The sequence below is a fragment of the Triticum aestivum genome, chromosome 5D, assembly GCF_018294505.1.
Source record: "Triticum aestivum cultivar Chinese Spring chromosome 5D, IWGSC CS RefSeq v2.1, whole genome shotgun sequence".
Classification (NCBI taxonomy): domain Eukaryota; kingdom Viridiplantae; phylum Streptophyta; class Magnoliopsida; order Poales; family Poaceae; genus Triticum; species Triticum aestivum.
This window is the reverse complement of record NC_057808.1, coordinates 543,405,788-543,430,407: the sequence shown is the minus strand read 5'-3', so window position 1 is coordinate 543,430,407 and position 24,620 is coordinate 543,405,788. Positions and strand designations below refer to the sequence as shown.

The following is a 24,620-nucleotide window of genomic DNA, read 5'->3' as shown; positions in this document are numbered from 1 at the left end:
TTCAGGTTGGTGTCTTTAGACTGACAGTAACAATATGCCACATCATTCTTCAAAAAAGAAAAGCATCAGCACACGACACACACACACAAACACACCAAGAGAGTCAGTTTAATTTCACCCAGGTCCTACAATTTGTGTTCGAAACTTCCACGGGAGACAGGATCTAGTAGGGTCTGATGATCGGTGACTCGGTGTCAAACAGCAATGGCACAAGAATAAGCAACTTCCTGTTGCTCTTTTCTTTTATTTTATTTTCTTTCTGGAACTAGCACTGACAATGGTAATAATAAGCTAAAAGTACATACAGCGTGTTTGTGCATCATCCATGATCCATCCAGCAAACCAACATAAAGCCGCTCAGCTCTCATCAACACGGCAAGACGTTTAATTCCCGTACAAATCAGATCTCAAATCGCCACGCGCAACCGTGCCCACCAACTACTGCTACTATGCATCATCAGCGGCGCGCCAAGTCCAGATCAATGGCCGCCGTGGCGGTACAGGAGCAGCGACCGGTACACGGCAGCAAGGTGGAGGAACACGATCACCAGGATGAGGAAGTCGTCAAAGAACCCAAACAACCCCAGCACGCCTGCACATCCAACAACACACCCATATCAGTGCATCATATGTCACCAAGGAGTTTGGACTGCAAATCAGCTTGGATTGGAGGGGCCACACTTACTCTCGGGAAGGATGTCGACCGGGCTCAGCACGTACACTCCGCTCAGGATCACCTACATAGTTCGAATCAGCAAGCGCGTCAGGTTCGTATCTACATGTGTGCGCGCTCCGTCTCATGCCTCGCATCCATAGCACCGGTCACCAACGGATGGTACGAAGATGAATGAAGTAACAAACAGCGTGACCTGTTTTGTTTACTTCCACCGTCTTAGTAGTTTTCCAGTGTAATGTTATAAGGTGGTAAACATGGTTTTATTAGTGGCCTACAACATACGTACCATCAGAATCATCCTCGCCCTGAAGACAAGTGGGAGGGTCCTCTGGGGATCCATTAGTTCTCTGAACAGTCTCCGTATGAAAAACGGTAGGTCTTGCAACCTCTGAAAAAGGTAATAATGAACTAGTGGTTACCATAATCTACTATTAGTAAATGCCTAGAGGTTGTCTTTGGATTAGAAAATACATGGTAAATTCATTGTAGAATGCTAACATTTATCATGACAAATATAAAGCTTGAATAACTATATCTAAGCAATTTGCAATGTCCTAATCTGATCGCCATAACTGATGCTGTAGAACTTTCTCCTTCAACTGCAATCATTAATGTGAGAATTTCTAGCCTATACAAGAACATGGGGTACTGATGAATTCCCCCTTGGCACTGCTGAATTGCTATCAGGTAATTTTGCCAATCATATATCCATTGCAAAATTTATATCAGGAAAACAGTCCTTGGTCATTTTGAAGAGGATGAAAATTTGAAATCATCTGGCCAAATCTCCTATGCAGATCATATATCCCAAATAAATGAAAGACAACTTCCATGACCAGAGTACAATAAACCTGAGTTAGGCTGCGTGGTGCTCCACCGAATATGTGATTGTAGTGCTGAATCTCTCCCAACACACGCTGAAGTTGGGGATCATCATTCTGATCATCTGATACATTAGCAGGTACCAGAAGATTTATCAGGCGGCGGCAAATGGGACACTTGCAAGGCTGTACAGCAGCTCCATGATTCCAAACACGGATGATGCACTCTCCTGCAAAAACTTGGGAACTTAGAAGAACTAACTAAATCTTCAGTAATAGAACTATAGAAGATAATACCCTACACAGGAATAAGATGGGTAAAGTATGTATAATGTGTGAATCAGCAACCAGATATTACAACATATTGTGTAGAGGGTAAGCCGGAAGACAAACAGTAACCTATGCAGCGGACATCTCCACTGTAACACACCATATGGTATATCTACTATTACATTGATTATACACTTTAGGCAGACAAACTTGCTTATTCCTAGTGAACAAAATCAGCGCCACATTTCCTTAAAATGATAAATAGTATCCTTCAACCAAGATACAAGGATGCATATGGAATTCTTGAAGTAACTCATCCATTGTTTCAGGTGGAGACGATCTGAACTCAATGTGAACACGCACATGTGATTTTGTTGCTTCGGGACTGTGAACGGACATTGGATGGGCCGAGACGATGCTTACATCGCCAATGAAGGTGGATTTTCTACAATGGCTGCACAAGGGGATGGTGTTCATCGCCTTCAGTACTTGCTGGAAACAATTTTAAACTCCAGATAATGAGAAGCAATCTTGAAATATGGCAGATATTTCTGTCGTGCACATTCTAGTAGACACTACCCTGTTATCAGACAGGTGGTGCACATAGATTCTAGTACCCACTACTGCCCTGCCATCCCGTTACACACTATATGAGTTCGATTATTTCACCGCAAGCAAACCAGAGCACCCTAAACCCTCATTTCGGATCGATTCGAGCAAGCACGTCCAACACAAACTAGGAGAGAACAAGGGCAAGTTCTCGATCTGGGCGTACGACTCCGCAGCTCGCCATTGATCTGAACAATCGAACGAATCTGACACTCGTCGGCAATTCCGAGCAATCCAGAGCCCCCTTCCACGCACCCGAAGGGAAGGAGCAGCAGCTTCCCGTAGCCAGCCGAACGCTCACGCCTCTATACAATTTGTGGCAAATTTTCCGGGGAGGGAGGGGGAACAGTGGAGATGGATCGGGGGAGGAAAGGGAGGAGGGAGGAGGGAGGGAGGGACGAACCGCAGAACCAGTGGGAGCAGTTGGCCTGGCAGGGGATCCGGAAGCGGTCGTGGCAGACGGAGCATACGTCGTCCTCCGGCGGCACCGGCGACGCCGACGAGGAGGCGGCGGCGGCGGCGGAGCTCATCCCCTTCCTTCCTTTCTTTCCCTGTCGCCCTCGGAGACGCACGGGAAGGCACACGTCACACGCGTTTCTATTTTCCTTTCCCTTTCACGGTCAAGTCGTCGGACGGAAACCGTTTTGCTCTGCTCTGCTTTTACCCGTCGTCGGCTCGACGCGCACGCCACGCGGTGCTACCCCCACACGAAGCAACCAATGCTTTTTTATCGCTCAGCATATACACCCAAACGTCTCAAATTAGCCTCAAACATCTAAACGGACGGACCGATCACTGACCGTTTTTTAAAAAATTAACCCATCCGGATGTTTTAAACCTGTCTCAAACGCCCAGACTGGCTGTTACTTCTCATATCCAGCCCAGGTGCATCCGTCCGGCCCCCCTATGACCCACCATGGCCCCAAAAAAAAACCCATCTGGATCGAACCCTAGCCTCATTTCACTCCGCTCCGCTCCCCCTTTCTCCAATCCATCAACTTCCGATCTCCCGCGACCATGTCCAGCACCGGCAGTCACTCCGACGGCTTCTACGACCACGATTGGGACGCATCCCTCCGCGATGCTGCCTACAACGAGGACGAGCTAGCCCTTTTGCATTGCACTGCAACACTCGTGGGTGGACACGGACGACAATGCGAGTATGGTACATTGATGGATGGATGAAGTAGTACAATTGAATGTATAGCCCTCTCTTCACAAGACAATATTTGTGTAACAAGAAGAATCGGGTGAGAGCTAATTCAGGTCTTACAAAAACAAATGCGACACTCCTCTTAACTTAACTCTTGCCAGGTCAGGAGCATAACTTAGCCCATGTCCACCACACAAAGCACATCTAATTAATGGCTCTCATCTGCTCAGTACTACTTCTTTGTGAGTGAAGTACGATTTAAATACTGAAGTTGTAAAGTTCATCCGAAACGAACCCTCACCTCTGAATCCCCGAAGTCTGTACCATCTCCTCTTTGATCCCGGTTGTTTGCGACTTTGATGTCCTTTTAGACTAGCCACAATGGGTCCATGTTATTAGTCTATGTTACTACCTCTATAGTGGGGAGTAATATATGTGTGGTAACATGGAGCACTTCATTTATTAGGCTATAGACACATCTTGCCTTGATATGTGTGATGTTACTCATACTAGTAGTAACTAGCTATGTTACCATTTTCATCTCTTTCTTCATTTATTGTATGCCACATCATCTGTTTAACCTAGATATGTGTGATGTTACTATCTATGTTACTCTCACCGTGGGATGACATGGCAGAGGGAATGCCGTGTTTACCGACTAGGCTTTGATTCACGCTCTCGGGGGGCCGTTCATGATCTGCTGCCTCGGGCGTCCGAGAGCCGCCCAATGCCAGTGATTATTGAGTGCATAGCATACGTGTTCTTGGTTGTATGGATGCATGAATGAAGCAAGGCGTCTACAGAGTAGTAACTACTCCCTCCATAAAGGATTATAAACCCTCTTATATTTCTGTACAGAGGGAGTACATCGCAGCGCACGCATGGGGAAGGTGCGGATGTGCGTGTCAGAGTTCCACCTCGGCGACCAGACCATCGCCGCCGCGCAGGGCCGCACCGAGGTGGGCGGCTTCGTGCTCTGCCAGAAGTGCCCCGAGGTGTGGTACTTGGAGCTCATCATGGCCGGTCAAAAGATGAACGCATGCTGTACCGCTCGGCCTCCGGCGGCGCGACGTCATCGGCACTCCTCCACGTCGTCGGTTACATGAAGTTGGAGCTGATCCAGACGGCCGCCATAATGGCCGGATCAAAGGGACAAGCAGGCTGCTTGTGGCGTCTTCCACTGCCTCGCGCACCTCCTGGTCGACTGCACTCCTCCGCCGTAGCCGTAGGTTATGCTGCGACCAGGAGCTGGTACACCGAGCTAGTTTGCATGCTGCCATCGCCTCATGCGGTGGAGCGCAAGTGAGATCGTCGACGACATTGCCGCATGCGGTGCGGTGCGGCAGGATGCCGGTCGCCATGAGCCACTGCTGGGCCGCCACTGCACACACACGCAAAGCCGCGGCCATGTTCTGGTTGGTTGCGGTGGTGATGTCGAGTAGGTGAGGGTGCGTCGTTCGTGAGGACGCCGGCGGGTCGCGCCCTGCACGTGCAGAGAGGAAGTGCACTCACGGGATGTGATGGAGTCGCTGGAATTCGTCGGGGACACCTTTGCTCGTCTTGGTGTACTGCCGGAGCGGCGAGTTCAGACTGGCGATGGAGACGCTCGGCCAGATGATGATGCCAGGAGACGCACTGCATGTGTTCGACAATATACCATGCCGGTGTACTGCCTAACCGATCCATCCTCCTCTTTTCCCGATGCCACCTACGGCCTCAAGGTTAAAAATGACCGGGATTGCAGAAGATAAGGTACAGACTTCAATGATTTATAGATGTGAGGGTCTGTTTCTGACGAGGTCTACAACTTACGGTTTTAATCAGACTTCACTCCTACTTTGTTAATTTAAAATGTGTACAGATGTTAAAAAAAAAGGTATAATCTTCTCCAAAGCTTCATGATTAGAATATATCTTCAGCATATATGAGCATAATAGTCTCCAAAACTTCGTTGGAGACATCTGTAAAACTTGTTGATTGCACAGAGTTGTATGGGCCAGAAATATCAAACTTCATATACGCTGTACAATTTTAAAATATCATTGAACATTTTTTGTTATACATGTTGAAGACATTGTTTTTCTGTTTATCTTTTCTTTGTCTTCTCTTTTTTGTGTGTATTATAGACAGTTCGCCGTGTATTAGAAAAATGTTCATCATATATTTAAGAAAATGTTAACCATATATTCAAGAAATTGTTCACCGTATATTAATAAAATGTTCAACGTACTTAGTGTTTTCATTGTGTATTTAAAAATTGTTCAGCATATATCACAAAAATGTTCACCGTGTATCTTTTTTCAACGTATATCACAAAAATGTTCAATGTATATATAAAACTGTTCACGCTTTTCTTTTTTGCTCACTTCCATTTCAAGGTTTTGTTCGAATTTTGAATTTTCTTTCACACTTTCAAACATTATAACATTTTTTAATAAAATTTGTTCACAGTTATCCCAAGATATGTTGATTTTTTTAAAAAGAAGCCCATATGCGCCAGCGGTCGCCGCAACCAAATCCTCGTCTCCTTTTTTTTCTCACAAAAAAAAGCCCGAATCCTCGTCTCCTTCCTCTGCTAGGCCTAGGTCGACGTGTTTCTCCAAGTTATGACAAGGCCCAAATATTTGGGCAGGTTAGGGTTCAGGGACATGGAAATTTTTAACCTCGCCCTACTTGCTAGGCAGTCATGGAGGATTATTCAAGAGCCCAACTCTCTAAGTGCGAGAATATTGAAATCAGTGTACTTCCCCGAGGTTACTATTCTTAATGCAGAACTTGGCACAAAACCCTCCCAGGTGTGGCATGCAATTCTAGAGGGGAGGGATATCCTGAAGCAAGGTTTGATTCAAAGAATTGGGAATGGACAAGAGACTTTTATTTGGTCAGACAATTGGATCCCTAAAAATTCCTATCTTCGGCCAATTTTATCGCTTGTTCATAACCCACAAGAGAGGGTTTCAGACCTCATGGAGCCAGCTACAGCAAGCTGGAATGAGCAGCTAATACGCAACATCTTCTTGCCCAACGACGCGGAGGAAATTTTGAAAATCCCGGTTTGCACACAGAATATTGGTGACTACTGGGCGTGGCATCCGGACAGTACGGGAGTTTTTTCAGTGAGCTCGGCCTACAAATTCATCATCAGGACTAAAACTCAGCGAGAGTGTTGGCTTGAGGGATGTGGTGAATCCTCTGACAGTATCAAAGAACAGAGTGCCTGGACATTGCTGTGGAAGATCAAAATTCCCGCCAAAGTGAAAGTTTTTCTGTGAAGATTGGCACGTCATTCACTGCCAACTTTTGATGTGTTGCTTCGAAGAAATATGACAGAAATTGATGCTTGTCCTCTATGCGGAGCCGAGGACTCATGGAGACACTCACTTTTAAGCTGCACTATGGCTAGGTGTGTATGGGCTTTGTCAGATGACGATCTTGTTGAGAAAATATCTAATAATCTGGAGCCTAGCGCAAAGAACTGGGTGTTCAATTTGCATGAGATTCTGAATCATGAGCAGTTCACGAGGCCGGTCATCACACTATGGGCGATATGGTATGCACGAAGGAAAGCTGTGTATGAATCGATTTTTCAGGGGCCAAGACAAACAGATGAATTCATAAACACGTACTTGCGTGACCTGGAGGAGGCCGTGGAGCCGGCTGTAGCTTCGAGACAGGCAACAGGGCACTCAACAGATAGTACTGTACGATGGACGGCTCCACCCGAAGGCACTTTCAAATTCAATGTTGATGGAGCTGTAGCAAACAATGGCAAGATGGGCGCTTCGGCGGTGGTGTGCAGGAACCAGGATGGCGTTTACATGGGGTCCTCCACATTAGTCTCTCGTATGAATGACCCAGCGACTTTGGAAGCATATGTGGTGAGGGAAGCTCTTGCTCTCGCTGAGGATTTGGGCATCTAGCATCTTCACGTCGCCTCGGACTGCCTGGGAGTAATTAACAATATTCATCAACTCACAGGTGGAAGGCATGGTGCAGTTATTAGGGAGATCATTAGCCGCTCGAGATTTTTTCTTTCATGTACTTTCATCCATGAGCATAGGCAATTTAATTTTGAAGCGCACAATCTAGCAAAGTACTCCTGTAATTTAGGAGTAGGTCGTCATCTGTGATTTGGGATTCCCCACGATCAAAATCTTGTATCCATGAACATTTCTGAGACTTAATAAAGTGGGACTAGATTTCTCAAAAAAAAAAAAAAGTACCGTGGCCGCCGCCGTCTCCACCCGCACAAAATCCCTACTCGCCGCACGTTAGCACCCCCAACAGCCGCCTCCCGCGAGTCCGCGACCGGTGCCCCGCCTTCAAGGGTCTCCGAGGCCGATTTGACTCTGTTCACGGCGGCAGAGCAGAGTGTTCCGGCGGCCGGCGGAACCGGGGGTCCGTCAATCTCGTAGATACAGGTATCCGCTCGGCTCGGCCCTCGGAACCCAAACCTCGCCGATGACGCTGACGCCGGCGCGCGCCTCCGCGGCCGCGGCCCACGCCCTGCTGCGCAGAACGAGGTGCGCGCGAGTGCTCTCTGTGTCCCCGCCCTCCCCCCTCCATCCCCGATTTCTTCTGCTCCGGCTCATCCATTCTCCACCTTCTCCCCCAAACCGCAGGTGCTTCGCCGCGGCGGATCGGATCCGGAAGGCCTCGAGGGCCTTCTCCAGCGCGCCGGCGGGAGCGTCCGAGCCGCAGGTACCCTTCCTCTCCGCGAACCGCATGTGCCGTGGCCCATAGTGTGCCGCGAATTACGAGATTGATTGAGGTTTATTTATTCTGCCGGTGAACATTTAGGATGGCCTGGAGAAGGTTGGCGGGGTGAGAGCCGGAGACGACGAGCTTGATGTTGCTATCGTCGGTGGAGGCATGGTGGGCCTGGCTGTTGCTTGTGCACTCTGTAGGTATTGCTGCCTTGGTGTACTTCTGTTACTTACTTCCAATTGTTCATGAGCTCAGCTTCGTGTTGCTCTTAGTCGGAGAATCGATCCTCATAATGGGCAGGCTACAGAATTAGTTATAGAAGGAATGTTGGCACCATTGGAATAAAATTCTCCCTGCTATTTTACTAGTTCAATGTCAAGTACTGCAAATGCTGTTGGTAGTGCAGGGTAGTCTGAGGGCTATACGAAAACATCTTGTGTATGAATTTGACAATCCTATGCTATGGTTGTGTTAGATTAGAAATACCTATTCTGTATATAATCTTGGGTTTACGCTTATTTATCCTTACATGCAGCCAATATGCCATTGACCAAACACCTGCGAGTTGCCGTCATCGACAGCAATCCTGCATTGAAGTCAACGAATTATCTGAAGAAAGATGGTATACCTGATTCAAGGGTCAGCACTGTTACTCCTGCAACCATTTCCTTCTTCAGAGGTAAGATTGTAAATATAAAATCGATATGTCATTGCTTGTTACAAGCCAGAATTCTGCGAATGTTTGCTGTATATCAATATCTGGAGCTAAAGCGTGCTTAGTATGTTTTGGTGATAATTCAGAAAGGTCGATCCCTTTTGTTGGGTTTGACAGTTGTTTAAACAAGACATGCTACTAGCTTTTAAGTTGATCTGAAGAACCCATCTATGCTTACATTAGATTGTTCCTATAACCTCAAAGTGCTTCAGTCACAACCTACTGCTTTGCGATGTTAGCTAAGTACTCCCTCTGTAAACAAATATAAGACGCTTTGGATCACTACTTTAGTGATCTAGAACGTCTTATATTTGTTTACAGAGGGAGTAACTGATATGTGCCTAGCACTTGTCATCACGCAATATCCAGCTGAGCTGCATTTCTTGTTTAGTATAGTGATAACCTGGAACTTCATGTCAAATAGGCACAATCACGGATGGTGCTGCCAACTCTGCTGATCTATATATACCCATTGTTTCTTTTTTGCCGCTGGTTGTGCCTAATCATAAATTTGATTAAATGTGTGGCACTATTTTCGCTTATTGAGGATGAAAAGTGGAATGCTTGACAACATGTAGTTTCAGAAGTACAACATCTTAAAACATTCCTTATTATGTGTTTGTAGCTACTTCATTTTATTTAGTAGCTATAGTATTGTATAGTTTGACATATATTTCATACTTGTATGATGTCACGTGACAGATATTGGTGCATGGGAGCATATTCTACAGCAGAGACACGCTTTCTTTGGTAAAATGCAGGTGATGACATGCAATTTTCATCATATGGATGGTGATTAGCTTTCTGTGTTCACCTGCTTTCTACCACTATATCTATTCCTACACTAGATATAATAATTTATATATGTTGGTGTTCCTATGATTGATAGATTGTCAAATCAAACTAAAATGACATTTCATGATTCATCTGTCTGCTTATTTCATATTTTCTTCTATTCCAGGGGAAAAATAATTATGGGTTAACATGTAATCAAGTTTGTTAATAAAGCATAGAAAACATAAATACCTTGGCAGTTTAATGGGCAATAGCATTTTTGTGGGCCTTTTGAGCTTGGGCTGGCTGTAAAGTATGCATGCCTGTCATGTTGTTTTTAATATATGGATGATTCTATATAGAGGACAAGTACATCTAGTTCTATCATATCAGTTCCCTATACATGAAAAACGGGTAGCATAGCCAAAGATTATCCACTACAGATGCAGTATCCTGTAGATATATTGTGCGTTGTTTGAAAGCTGACCAGTTGTATTCAATATTGTGACCTGAACTCTTAAGCAGATTTTTCTGTCATCTTTGTATAAGAATCATATCTTGACCTCCCTTACGTGTCTTCTGACATCATGGGATTAAATATGTTTTGGTAACTGAACTCATGTTATGTTTCTGATATTAGTATATCTTCCGCACAATCCTAATAAACTTTAAATTCCAGTGCTAAAGCTTGAGAGGGGAATTCAGAATTATGCTAGGCAGCCCTTACATTGCATAGTAACTGTAATGCCGTGAATGGATATGTTGATATTGTCACCTACAAACACCATAAATGAATGGTATAAATGCTATATAACGTATGAGAGGGACAAACGTTGACTTGCTGTTCTTGGTTAGTTTTAGCTGTCAACGTTGTTTATCAATCTGATTATTGTGTGTGCTCTATTGAACCTATGTGATAAGCATTATTATTTTTGTCTCTGGTCTACATTGCTCATTGAGGAAAAACTACCGAGTCTCCATTCGAGTCCATGGTTTCTTGCAAGATCTGGTCTGACTAACTTTATATAGGACATTCGAGGGTTTCATGGTTTGTTCTTTTAAAGCATGATAAGCAAAGAAAGTTTCACTAAATATGGCAGATGCTCATTCAGTAACCCTGCCCTCATAGAACATGGCAATAAATTGTCATGCTTACAAGCATGTAAGCTTGTCCTTAGAGTGCATCCTGGGGAATTTTGGCAAGTTCATTGTAGTGACTTGCAGCACTGCTGCTTTATTTTATTGACTACCTGATGTGTTATGTTAGATTTGTAGCATATAGTCTCATTAAAGCTTATTTCTGTCCTGATATGTTGAAATGATTGTTGAAGTACTGGCTTATATCCAATATTATGGCACAACCTTAACTCTCTATGGTCCATAATATGGATGTTTCCTGGCACATGTTTAAATTTGGGGTGACTTAGACTTAGTTTGTTTCTTTACTAAATAGACTGAATATGTGCAAACCTCAGTGCCAACTTGATTTCTGCAACCTATGGTCCATGTATAAAAATATGTTGATTAACTTCATCATGTGCTTGATAAGACTCAGAGCAATTCGCTGATGCTTCTCTATTGAATCCATTTGATTCATTTGTCCCAGTGAACCAAATTGAATGAACTATTGAATTGATCACAATAAAAATGGTGAAATGGAACATGCACAAATGCTTCACACTTTCAAAGTTTCCCACTCAATTTCCAAATGGAACATAAATACATTGACATAGTGGTATACCTTATTCTGCCCCTGTTTTACCTAGCCCCTTTCATTTAAATTTAGGATATTATAGATTACTTGAAGCTTAACTATGATTGGATGGTACATATTGTATGCCTTATTTCGTGCATATTAGGCCATTATTATGTGATCTTTTTCATGGCAACTGTTCTGCCATATGTACATGCATTAGCATGCCTCCTTTACCTTTGGTCTTGTCCTCTTTTATTTGTTGCGCTTGCAAACAATGACAGCAACAGTTTCTTCATTCTTATTTGTTGCACTTGCACACAACAAGAGCAACAGTTTCTTCCAACTTATTTGCTGCACCTGCACACAACAAGACCAGCAGTTTCTTGCTTTAGATAGTGGGTGTTCAACATAAGCATTGATTGCAATTTGACGCATTTTCGCTGGCAGGTGTGGGATTACACTGGACTAGGATACACAAGGTACAACGCAAGCGACGTGTGCAAAGAATATCTTGGGTATGTTTAAATGGGAGCTGCTGTAAACCTCTAATTGTCTGATAACCTTTTCTTTTTCCACTGGTTCAGTGATAACCTTTTGCTTTGTTTTCCCGTTATTTAGATGTGTGGTGGAAAACAAGGTGCTTTGCAACTCACTTCTGTTACGCTTACAGGTCTGTATTTTTCAATAAACTTTCGATGATTTTGATCCGCATCTAGATTTTTAGACCTCACTCCATACAAATGGTTTGTTTCCTAGTTTATAAACTTGTTGAATACAGTACAGCCTTACAGCCCACACATTCTAGAGAGCAAAGTAAATCTTATATAAGAGACCTTTGTCATAAAAAACAGATGTACTTACTTTTATGGCACCTAATTCCCATATGTTAGTTTTTTATTAGCTGTACACGACGATTAGTTACCGACAACATATTTCGTTAGAACTGTTGGTCATGAAGCACAGTTCAAATTTATGTGTGACATTAATAGTCCTCATAAGGTAATCTCAAATATCCTAAAAATGTCAAGACACACGGAAATTAATGGATGGGTGGTTTCCAGCTAGATGTTGCACTTGTATTGTTATCTTCCTTTATTTTCCATTGAAATAGTCACCTTAAATTGCAACTTAAGATGTTTGCCTTACCAGGAGCAAAAGGAGGACATTGAAAAGATGGTCTACCCTACCCGATTGGTCTCTCTTGCTTTCCCATCAAAGAGCAGAAACGTAGGAGTAGCAGGACTGAAGCCACCATCAACTGAGGCAGAGGAACTACGCCGTAGTAATTTGGTTAAACTTGACCTAAGTGATGGACAGACTTTATATTCAAAGTTGGTGGTATGTTCCTATATATGATTCTCCATTCATTCAAACTTTTGTATCTCTTTATTGCCTTCAGTCACTTATTTTAAATTATGGTCGCAGGTAGGAGCTGATGGTTCCAAATCCAATGTAAGGCAGATTGCGGGCATAAAAACAACTGGTTGGAGTTATCCTCAGAGTGCCATTATCTGTACAGTAGAGCATACTGCAGAGAATGACACTGCATGGCAGAGGTTTCTCCCTTCTGGTCCGATTGCCCTGCTTCCAATAGGTGACAACTTCAGCAATATAGTGTGGACAATGAGCCCAGAGGAGGCATCACGCCATAAGTCAATGAGCTCTGAAGATTTTGTGATGTCAGTGAACCGTGCATTGGATTTTGGTTATGGACCCCATCCCAATTCTAGTAGCCTTGACCATTACGTGGAAAGGTTGTTTTCTGACTTTGGAGGTACTGCAGCGTCTACGAAAGAATGCTTTGAAGTACCACCAAGGGCAATTGGGCTGATCTCAGAGAGAATGGCATTTCCATTGTCCCTGATGCACTCCCATGATTATGTTTCAAAAAGGCTAGCATTAGTTGGTGATGCTGCTCATACAGTGCACCCCTTGGCCGGTCAAGGTGTCAATTTGGGTTTTGGAGATGCAGCTGCCTTAGCAAAAGTTATTTCTGAAGGAGTTTCTGTTGGTGCTGATATTGGGGATGTAAGTACCTAATATTGCTGTGTTTTGGTTAGATTTATGCGGATACTACTGTATCTAGCTTCTGTGAGCAACTCTTAATACTATGAGCTGGTCATTCAGCAAGCTTAATCTTCCTTGCTTTGACTCCTGGTTTCTTTATTTGGATCATTGTTTGTCATCATCTTGCATATGCTGGTTACTCTAGTATAAACAACATGTTTGTCATGGACAGCAAACTAACCAAACCTTTTCCCATTTGCCAGCTATCTTTGCTGAACCGGTATGAGAATGACCGCAAGGGTGCCAATGTTGCGATGGCGGCAGTTCTAGATGGCTTCCAGAAGATGTACTCTGTCGATTTCGGACCCCTCAATGTTCTAAGAGCCGCTGCATTCCATGGTGCCCAGTACATATCACCATTGAAGAAGAACATAATTTCTTACGCAATGGGCGACAGGAAATCGCCTCTGTTTTCATAAGCAGCAGGTCTTACAAACTTGTTGGCTCTTGGCTGTCACTGCAGCACTGTACCGAAATGCGTTAGTTCAAACTAGCATGGTGTACTTTTGGCAATATCTTCTAAGCTAGCTAGTACCATATCCCACCTGAGAAACGTTAGTTGGATAAAATGTAACAAGTACTCCCTCTATCTCAAAATGTAAGACATTTTTTAACACTATCATAGTGTCAAAAAACGTCTTACATCTTGAGACGGAGGAGTAGTTAATACTAGTAAATAAGATTGTATTTACTGGATTTCTTTTCATGTCTGTAAGGCTTGTTCTGTACTTTGCTTGCCATGGAAGATTAGTTTATTTTCGTTGGCACCTTTTTTATCTGGTTAGTTATATAGGCAAAATGCAGACCATTATGCACTCAGGGTTTTGAGGGTATCTGCCTGAAGGGTTGGCAGGCTATATGTTTTAAATTTCTCAGTGGCACATGCTTTCTATTGTTTAGATAGACTGCTATATTTTGCAGCACATTATCTGTGTACACCTGTTTTTATACAAATAGAGAAAAAATAGAGAAAAAAAAATCTGTGTGCACTTAGGCGTTGGGTGGGCTTGCTGAGATCATGGTCACCCGCTCCGAGCCGTGTGCCGATCAATTGACCCAGTGGGAAAATATCTAGTGATACCAACCTTCACATGCTCCCGTGATACCAACTTGAAGAATCTTAAACAATTCAAAAAAATTCTGAAAAGTCATAGATGTTCACAACACATACATTGACAACCCCTAAAAAATTCAGATCAAAATTCTGAATACACATGGAGAAACAAAAAAAGACAAATTCATATGTGAATAGTGTCATTTTTGTTTTGTCTTCTTTTGACACTATTCTTGATTAATTTCTTTTTTTTTGTTTCTTTGTATATTTCGAATTTGGATCTGATTTTTGTGTTGTGAACATGGATGATTTTTTTCAGATTTTTTTGAAATGTTTAAATTTAAATTCTTAAAATTGGTATCATAGGAGGTGAGAGTTTTTTTTAATTGTTTGGATTGCTTGCCACATGTGTCACGTGGTATACGAGGTGAGAGTTGGTAGCATCTCATATTTTCCCTTGACCCTCGGCCGTTCAGCCGGCTGTTATGTTTTTTTGTTTTTTGTTTTGTAAACTTGGAACGCAATGCAGAGCAAAACCGCCACAGCCAGCTGGGCCCATATTCTGGATATGTGGGCTGCTCCAGCAAGCAGCTGGGACCGTATCCTTGACATGTGGGCCGCTCCAGCAAGCAGCTGGCCCATTTGAATTAGGCTCGACACGAGAGCTCGCGCCCTTCTAGTTCTTCCTGAGGTGCATGCACACTGTACGTAGCTTGGAAGGCGACGTAGAGCAGAACCGCCATGGCCACTGCAAGGGCATCTACGTACCATCCATGTCCTGCTGTGGCATTCGTATAATCTTTTTGTTCTAACTACTGCCTCCGTCTCGATTTATATGGTGTGTGTGTTTCTGTGCCATCAATTTGATTAACCAAACATGTGTTTATATAAGGTGGGGCTGTCTAATCTTCAGCCGACTGATTTCAATTTCTGTTTAAGTCCATTTTTTGGCCTATAGAGTGCCGACACATGCCTTGAGCGTGTTTTGTCTTAAATTGAAGAATTTCGACTGGTTTCATTCCACATCTCAGTCGAATTTACAAATGGCCGTTGCACGCCCTTACCCAACTCCAATCCCCATAAAGGGCCCGGATACCGACCTGTTACCCGCAAAGACACCCTAATTAACCAAAACAAAACCCCAAGCCTCCTCGCCCCCAACCCTAACGACCCATTAAAGTTGTTGGGCTTTTGCTACCCCACCGCACCCGTCCAAAAAAGAGAAGTGAGCTTCTTCTTCTGCAAGGAAGGACACCAGGAGTTGAAAAAGAACAGCAGCTCCCCCCCCCCCCCCCCCCCCCCCCCCACACACACACACAGAGAAAGCACAAGAACGATATCGACGATGCAAGGATAATATAGAAAAAAATAGAGAGAAACCCTAGATCATAGGATGCATGATGTGCTTGAGCGAGCAGCTGGGGGTGGTGCTGCATACACGCCTGGTGAACAACCTGCTGAGGTGCTCAGTCAGGCGGGGAGGGGGAAACATATTTATGCCTATGACACATAGTAATGCACACAAAAGCTCCACACAAAATGGAGCTCACTGAAAATCATCAAGATGGAAAGTACGAGGGAGGTATAGAAGGAACTGGTGCCATCATTAAGGAAGGGAGGCGTGCTGCAAGCAAGAAAAGATCACCTCCAACTCGAATCAAAATTATTTCCAAAGTTATCATTAAAATTGGTTCTGATTCAGTTCAGACAAATAGGAGATCTGGAACTGAAATAGGTGTAGAATCTGTATACATACTTCAAATAGTGTAAATAAATGCGAATTCGAAAGCTAAATCTGTGTGCTTTCCATACTGTATGTTGCATGCCTTTAATTCAGAGAGACGGAATCACTATCTTCCAAGCAATATGTCGTTGTTAATCCTGAGTTTCTAAATAGAGTCTTTTGAAGTTAGAGATATGGTTGATTTCCACCCCAAATGTATGTTGGACGTCCAAGAGTCTTTATATACCTTTCTAACCCGTGTCTCTTAGGGTTAGACCATGTTTAGCTATTGTAAAACTCATGTTGAATCCTCTGCACCATATTCGTTGCGATAAGGTGTTTTTATTACTACCAAAATTTCTAGTGTAATCTGTTGTTCCGCTGGGAATTGACTATTCACACAAGTATGTTGCGTTGCGATTTCCATTGAGTTAAAAGTTCATTTTATTGGCAACGGGTGATCAGTGGGAAGAATTGGCAGAATCATACAAGTTATCATCATCGCTCCTTGAGAAGGCCGGGCCATCCCATGTCACATGCTCAGGCAGTGCCAACGCCAATGCGTTGGCGCTGGAGCAAACGTCGTCGCGACAGCAGAGCATGAGGACTCATGTCCACCATGAAGGAAATATGCCCTAGAGGCAATAATAAAGTTATTATTTATTTCCTTATTTCATGATAAATGTTTATTATTCATGCTAGAATTGTATTAACCGGAAACTTGACACATGTGTGAATACATAGACAAAACAATGTGTCACTAGTATGCCTCTACTTGACTAGCTCGTTGAATCAAAGATGGTTAGACATGAGTTATCATTTGATTAACGGGATCACATCATTATGAGAATGATGTGATTGACTTGACCCATTCCGTTAGCTTAGCACTTGATCGTTTAGTATTCTGCTATTGCTTTCTTCATGACTTATACATGTTCCTATGACTATGAGATTATGCAACTCCCGTTTACCGGAGGAACACTTTGTGTGCTACCAAACGTCACAACGTAACTGGGTGATTATAAAGGTGCTCTACAGGTGTCTCCGAAGGTACTTGTTGGGTTGGTGTATTTCGAGATTAGGATTTGTCACTCCGATTGTCGGAGAGGTATCTCTGGGCCCACTCGGTAATGCACATCACTATAAGCCTTGCAAGCATTGTAACTAATGAGTTAGTTGTGGGATGATGTATTACAGAACGAGTAAAGAGACTTGCCGGTAACGAGATTGAACTAGGTATTGAGATACCGACGATCGAATCTCGGGCAAGTAACATACTGATGACAAAGGGAACAATGTATGTTGTTATGCGGTCTGACCGATAAAGATCTTCGTAGAATATGTAGGAGCCAATATGGGCATCTAGGTTCCGCTATTGGTTATTGACCAGAGAGGTGTCTCGGTCATGTCTACATAGTTCTCGAACCCGTAGGGTCCGCACGCTTAACGTTCGTTGACGATATAGTATTATATGAGTTATGTATGTTGGTGACCGAATGTTGTTCAGAGTCCCGGATGAGATCACGGACATGACGAGGAGCTCCGGAATGGTCCTGAGGTAAAGATTCATATATTGGATGATATGGTTAGGTCAAGGGGTCAGGCCCACGGGGCTATAAGTCAGTGGAAAAGGAGTTTTGCGGAGGCCAGGGGGCCAAACGCCGGAGACCCTGGCGTCTGGCCCTGGGCCAGACGCCGAGGCCCATGGCGTCTGGGCCAGACGCCAAGGATTGTGGCGTTTGGTCCTGGAGTCCGAGTGGGACTCTTGCCTTTCGGGCAAAACCGACTTTGAGGAGGCTTTTGCTCCAAGTTTCGACCCCAGGGCTCAACATATAAATAGAGGGGCAGGGCTAGCACCAAAGACACATTAAGAAACACCAAGCCGTGTGCCGGCAACCCCGTCTCCTCTAGTTTATCCTCCATCATAGTTTTCGTAGTGCTTAGGCGAAGCCCTGCGAAGATTGTTCTTCACCAACACCGTCACCACGCCGTCGTGCTGCCGAACTCGGAGGTGCCGTGCTTTCGGTACTTGGATCGATCGGATCGTGAAGACGTACGACTACATCAACCGCATTGATATAACGCTTCCGCTTTCGGTCTACGAGGGTACGTAGACAACACTCTCCCCTCTCGTTGCTATGCATCACCATGATCCTGTGTGTGCGTAGGAATTTTTTTGAAATTACTACGTTCCCCAACAGTGGCATCCGAGCCAGGTTTATGCGTAGATGTTATATGCACGAGTAGAACACAAGTGAGTTGTGGGCGATACAAGTCATACTGCTTACCAGCATGTCATACTTTGGTTCGGCGGTATTGTTGGATGAAGCGGCCCGGACCGACATTACGCGTACGCTTACGCGAGACTGGTTCTACTGACGTGCTTTGCACACAGGTGGCTGGCGGGTGTCAGTTTCTCCAACTTTAGTTAAACCGAGTGTGGCTACGCCCGGTCCTTGAGAAGGTTAAAACAACACTAACTTGACAAACTATCGTTGTGGTTTTGATGCGTAGGTAAGAGCGGTTCTTGCTCAGCCCGTAGCAGCCACGTAAAACTTGCAACAACAAAGTAGAGGACGTCTAACTTGTTTTTGCAGGGCATGTTGTGATGTGATATGGTCAAGGCATGATGCTATATTTTATTGTATGAGATGATCATGTTTTGTAACCGAGTTATCGGCAACTGGCAGGAGCCATATGGTTGTCGCTTTATTGTATGCAGTGCAATAGCCATGTAATTGCTTTACTTTATCACTAAGCGGTAGCGATAGTCGTAGAAGCATAAGTTGGCGAGACGACAACGATGCTACGATGGAGATCAAGGTGTCGCGCCGGTGACGATGGTGTTCATGACGGTGCTTCGGAGATGGAGATCACAAGCACAAGATGATGATGGCCATATCATATCACTTATATTGATTGCATGTGATGTTTATCTTTTATGCATCTTATCTTGCTTTGTTTGACGGTAGCATTATAAGATGATCTCTCACTAAATTATCAAGGTATAAGTGTTCTCCCTGAGTATGCACCGTTGCGAAAGTTCTTCGTGCTGAGACACCACATGATGATCGGGTGTGATAGGCTCTACATTAAAATACAACGGGTGCAAAACAGTTGCACACGCGGAATACTCAGGTTAAACTTGACGAGCCTAGCATATAACAGATATGACCTCGGAACACTGAGACCGAAAGGTCGAGCATGAATCATATAGTAGATATGATCAACATAGTGATGTTCACCATTGAAACTACTCCATCTCACGTGATGATCGGACATGGTTTAGTTGATATGGATCACGTGATCACTTAGAGGATTAGAGGGATGTCTATCTAAGTGGGAGTTCTTTAAGTAATATGATTAATTGAACTTTAATTTATCATGAACTTAGTCCTGGTAGTATTAGCATATCTATGTTGTAGATCAATAGCTCGCGTTTAGCTCCCTTGTTTTATTTTTGATATGTTCCTAGAGAAAACTAAGTTGAAAGATGTTAGTAGCAAAGATGCGGATTGGATTCGTGATCTGAGGATTATCCTCATTGCTGCACAGAAGAATTATGTCCTTGATGCACCGCTAGGTGACAGACCTATTGCAGGAGCAGATGCAGATGTTATGAACGTTTGACAAAGCTCGGTATGATAACTACTTGATAGTTTAGTGCACCATGCTTTACGACTTAGAATCGGGACTTCAAAAATGTTTTGAACGCCACGGAGCATATAAGATGTTCCAAGAGTTGAAATCGGTATTTCATACTCATGCCCGTGTCGAGAGGTATGAGACCTCTGACAGTACTTTGCCTACAAGATGGAGGAGAATTGCTCAGCTAGTGAGCATGTGCTCAGAATGTCTGAGTACTACAATCACTTGAATCACGTGGGAGTTAATCTTCCAGATAAGATAGTGATTGACAAAATTCTCTAGTCGCTATCACCAATTTACTAGAACTTCGTGATGAACTATATGTTGGAAATATGCCCTAGAGGCAATAATAAATTGGTTATTATTATATTTCCTTGTTCATGATAATCGTTTATTATCCATGCTAAAATTGTATTGATAGGAAACTCAGATACATGTCTGGATACATAGACAACACCATGTCCCTAGTAAGCCTCTAGTTGACTAGCTCGTTGATCAATAGATGGTTACGGTTTCCTGACCATGGACATTGGATGTCGTTGATAACGGGATCACATCATTAGGAGAATGATGTGATGGACAAGACCCAATCCTAAGCCTAGCACAAGATCGTGTAGTTCGTTTGCTAAGAGCTTTTCTAATGTCAAGTATCATTTCCTTAGACCATGAGATTGTGCAACTCCCGGATACCGTAGGAATGCTTTGGGTGTACCAAACGTCACAACGTAACCGGGTGACTATAAAGGTGCACTACAGGTATCTCCGAAAGTGTCTGTTGGGTTGGCACGAATCGAGACTGGGATTTGTCACTCCGTGTAAACGGAGAGGTATCTCTGGGCCCACTCGGTAGGACATCATCATAATGTGCACAATGTGACCAAGGAGTTGATCACGGGATGATGTGTTACGGAACGAGTAAAGAGACTTCCCGGTAACGAGATTAAACAAGGTATCGGGATACCGATGATCGAATCTCGGGCAAGTAACATACCGATTGACAAAGGGAATTGTATACGGGATTGATTGAATCCCCGACATCGTGGTTCATCCGATGAGATCATCGTGGAACATGTGGGAGCCAACATGGGTATCCAGATCCCGCTGTTGGTTATTGGCCGGAGAACGTCTCGGTCATGTCTGCATGGTTCCCGAACCCGTAGGGTCTACACACTTAAGGTTCGATGACGCTAGGGTTATAGGGAATAGATATACGTGGTTACCGAATGTTGTTCGGAGTCCCGGATGAGATCCCGTACGTCACGAGGAGTTCCGGAATGGTCCGGAGGTAAAGATTTATATATGGGAAGTCCCGTTTTGGCCACCGGAAGAGTTTCGGGCGTCACCGGTAATGTACCGGGACCACCGGAGGGTTCCGGGGGTCCACCGGGAGGGGCCACCAGCCCCGGAGGGCCCTATGGGCTGTATGTGGAGAGGGACCAGCCCCTTAGTGGGCTGGGCGCCTTCCCTCCCAGGGCCCATGCGCCTGGGGGTTTGGGGGAACCCTAAGGGGAGGCGCCCCCCTTGCCTTGGGGGGCAAGGCAACCCCCCTGGCCACCGCCCCCTCCTCAGATTGGATCTGAGGGGGACGCCCCCCCTCTCCCTTGCCCCTATATATATGTGGGGGGTGGGAGGGCAGCCGCACCCAAGTTCTGGCGCAGCCCTTCCCCTCTTCCATGTCCTCCTCCTCTCCCGCGGTGCTTGGCGAAGCCCTGCAGGATTGCCACGCTCCTCCATCACCACCACGCCGTCGTGCTGCTGCTGGACGGAGTCTTCCCCAACCTCTCCCTCTCTCCTTGCTGGATCAAGGCCTGGGAGACGTCACCGGGCTGCACGTGTGTTGAACGCGGAGGCGCCGTGGTTCGGCGCTTAGATCGGAATCAACCGCGATCTGAATCTCTACGAGTACGACTCCTTCATCCGCGTTCTTGCAACGCTTCCGCATCGCGATCTACAAGGGTATGTAGATGCACTCCCCTTCCCCTCGTTGCTAGATTACTCCATATATTGATCTTGGTGATGCGTAGAAAATTTTGAATTTCTGCTACGTTCCCCAACAGTGGCATCATGAGCTAGGTCTATGCGTAGTTTCTATGCACGAGTAGAACACAAAGTAGTTGTGGGCGTCGATTTTGTCAATTTACTTGCCGTTACTAGTCTTATCTTGATTCGGCGGCATCGTGGGATGAAGCGGCCCGGACCGACCTTACACGTACTCTTACGTGAGACAGGTTCCACCGACTGACATGCACTAGTTGCATAAGGTGGCTAGCGGGTGTCTGTCTCTCCCACTTTAGTCGGATCGGATTCGATGAAAAGGGTCCTTATGAAGGGTAAATAGAAATTGGCATATCACGTTGTGGCTTTTGCGTAGGTAAGAAACGTTCTTGCTAGAAACCCATAGCAGCCACGTAAAACATGCAACAACAATTAGAGGACGTCTAACTTGTTTTTGCAGGGTATGCTATGTGATGTGATATGGCCAAAAGGATGTGATGAATGATATATGTGATGTATGAGATTGATCATGTTCTTGTAATAGGAATCACGACTTGCATGTCGATGAGTATGACAACCGGCAGGAGCCATAGGAGTTGTCTTAATTTATTGTATGACCTGCGTGTCAATGAAAACGCCATGTAATTACTTTACTTTATTGCTAACCGTGAGCCATAGTAGTAGAAGTAATAGTTGGCGAGACAACTTCATGAAGACAAGATGATGGAGATCATGATGATGGAGATCATGGTGTCATGCCGGTGACGAAGGTGATCATGCCGCGCCTCGAAGATGGAGATCAAAAGGCGCAAGATGATATTGGCCATATCATGTCACTTTATGATTTGCATGTGATGTTTGTCATGTTTACATCTTATTTGCTTAGAACGACAGTAGCATAAATAAGATGATCCCTCACTAAAATTTCAAGAGACGTGTTCCCCCTAACTGTGCACCGTTGCGAAGGTTCATTGTTTCGAAGCACCACGTGATGATTGGGTGTGATAGATTCTAACGTTCGAATACAACGGGTGTTGACGAGCCTAGCATGTACAGACATGGCCTCGGAACACATGCGAAACACTTAGGTTGACTTGACGAGCCTAGCATGTACAGACATGGCCTCGGAACACAAGAGATCGAAAGGTCGAACATAAGTCGTATAGTAGATGCGATCAACATGGAGATGTTCACCGATGATGACTAGTCCGTCTCACGTGATGATCGGACACGGCCTAGTTTGACTCGGATCATGTATCACTTAGATGACTAGAGGGATGTCCATCTGAGTGGGAGTTCATTAAATAATCAGATGAACTTAATTATCATGAACATAGTCAAAAGGTCTTTGCAAATTATGTCATAGCTTACGCTTTAGTTCTACTGTTTAAGATATGTTCCTGGAGAAATTTTAGTTGAAAGTTGATAGTAGCAATTATGCGGACTGGGTCCGTAATTTGAGGATTGTCCTCATTGCTGCACAGAAGGCTTATGTCCTTAATGCACCGCTCGGTGTGCTGAACCTCAGCGTCGTCTGTAGATGTTGCGAAACATCTGACATACACGTTTTGATGACTACGTGATAGTTCAGTGCGTAATGCTAACGGTTTAGAATTGTGGCACCAAAGACGTTTTGAAACGTCGCAGAACATATGAGATGTTCCAAAGACTGAAATTGGGATTTCAGACTAGTGCCCACGTCAAGAGGTATGAGACCTCTGACAAGTTTCTTAAGCCTGCAAACTAACGGAGAAAAGCTCAATCGTTGAGCATGTGCTCAGATTATCTGAGTACTACAATCGCTTGAATCGAGTGGGAGTTAATCTTCCAGTTGAGATAGTGATGGTTCTCCATAGTCACTGCCACCAAGCTACTAGAGCTTCGTGATGAACTATAACATATCAGGGATAGATATGATGATCCTTGAGCTATTCGCGATGTTTGACACCGCGAAAGTAGAAATCAAATAGGAGCATCAATTGTTGATGGTTAGTAAAACCACTAGTTTCAAGAAGGGCAAGGGCAAAAGGGATACTTCATGAAACAGCAAATCATTTGCTGCTCTAGTGAAGAATCCCAAGGTTAAACCCAAACCCGAGACTAAGTGCTCCTGTAATGAGGGGAACGGTCACTGAAGCAGAACTACCCTAGATACTTGGTAGATGAGAAGGCAGGCAAGGTCGACAGAAGTATATTGGATATACATTATATGAATGTGTACTTTACTAGTACTCCTAGCAGCACCAGGGTATTAGATACCGGTTCGGTTACTAAGTGTTAGTAACTCGAAATAAAAGCTGCGGAATAAACGGAGACTAGCTAAAGGTGAGATGACGATATGTGTTGGAAGTGTTTCCAAAGTTGATGTGATCAAGCGTCGCATGCTCCCTCTACCATCGAGATTGGTGTTAAACCTAAATAATTGTTATTTGGTGTTTGTGTTGAGCATAAACATGATTGGATTATGTTTATCGCAATACGGTTATTCATTTAAGGAGAATAATGGTTACTCTGTTTATTTGAATAATACCTTCAATGGTCTTGCACCTAAAATGAATCTCGATCGCAGTGATACACATGTTCGTGCCAAAAGATATAAAATAGTAATGATAGTACCACATACTTGTGGCACTGCCATTTGAGTCATATTGGTATAGAACGCATGAAGAAGCTCCATGTAGATGGATCTTTGGACTCACTCGTTTTTGAAAA

At 44.3% G+C, this 24,620-nt stretch overlaps 2 protein-coding genes across 4 annotated transcripts; one reads left to right on the top strand and one right to left on the bottom strand.

The window, feature by feature from the left end:
• Positions 1-205: 205 nt before the first annotated feature.
• On the bottom strand, positions 206-3,067 carry LOC123123685 (E3 ubiquitin-protein ligase RNF170). 2 transcript variants are annotated; one of them, XM_044544253.1, is made up of 5 exons: positions 2,780-3,067; positions 1,528-1,727; positions 963-1,064; positions 686-737; positions 206-592 (listed from the first exon to the last, which is right to left on the bottom strand). In XM_044544253.1, the coding sequence occupies exons 1-5, from the start codon at positions 2,904-2,906 to the stop codon at positions 480-482; spliced, it is 594 nt and encodes a 197-aa protein (XP_044400188.1). In that variant the 5' UTR covers positions 2,907-3,067; the 3' UTR covers positions 206-479. The 2 variants fall into 2 exon arrangements, with proteins under 2 accessions (XP_044400188.1, XP_044400189.1); XM_044544254.1 differs by lacking the exon at positions 206-592 and having other exon boundaries at positions 686-869.
• Positions 3,068-7,754: 4,687 nt separating this feature from the next.
• LOC123123683 (ubiquinone biosynthesis monooxygenase COQ6, mitochondrial) lies at positions 7,755-14,255 on the top strand. Of its 2 annotated transcripts, none has more exons than XM_044544248.1 (10): positions 7,755-8,052; positions 8,152-8,230; positions 8,330-8,432; positions 8,772-8,915; positions 9,654-9,712; positions 11,869-11,936; positions 12,040-12,091; positions 12,571-12,759; positions 12,847-13,449; positions 13,692-14,255. In XM_044544248.1, exons 1-10 carry the CDS (start codon positions 7,991-7,993, stop codon positions 13,905-13,907), a joined length of 1,575 nt encoding a protein of 524 aa, XP_044400183.1. In that variant the 5' UTR covers positions 7,755-7,990; the 3' UTR covers positions 13,908-14,255. The 2 variants fall into 2 exon arrangements, with proteins under 2 accessions (XP_044400183.1, XP_044400184.1); XM_044544249.1 differs by having other exon boundaries at positions 7,802-8,052; positions 8,330-8,436.
• Positions 14,256-24,620: the final 10,365 nt, after the last annotated feature.

Coding starts and splice junctions, on each gene's coding strand:
- LOC123123685 (XM_044544253.1), bottom strand. CDS start 2,906: ATGAGCTCCGCCGCCGCCGCCGCCTCCTCGTCGGCGTCGCCGGTGCCG. Junction 1,728..2,779: donor CTGCTCCCACTGGTTCTGCG/GTTCGTCCCTCC, acceptor AAGTTTTTGCAG/GAGAGTGCATCATCCGTGTT. Junction 738..962: donor GGGCGAGGATGATTCTGATG/GTACGTATGTTG, acceptor CGAACTATGTAG/GTGATCCTGAGCGGAGTGTA.
- LOC123123683 (XM_044544248.1), top strand. CDS start 7,991: ATGACGCTGACGCCGGCGCGCGCCTCCGCGGCCGCGGCCCACGCCCTG. Junction 8,231..8,329: donor CGGGAGCGTCCGAGCCGCAG/GTACCCTTCCTC, acceptor GTGAACATTTAG/GATGGCCTGGAGAAGGTTGG. Junction 12,760..12,846: donor CTTTATATTCAAAGTTGGTG/GTATGTTCCTAT, acceptor TTATGGTCGCAG/GTAGGAGCTGATGGTTCCAA.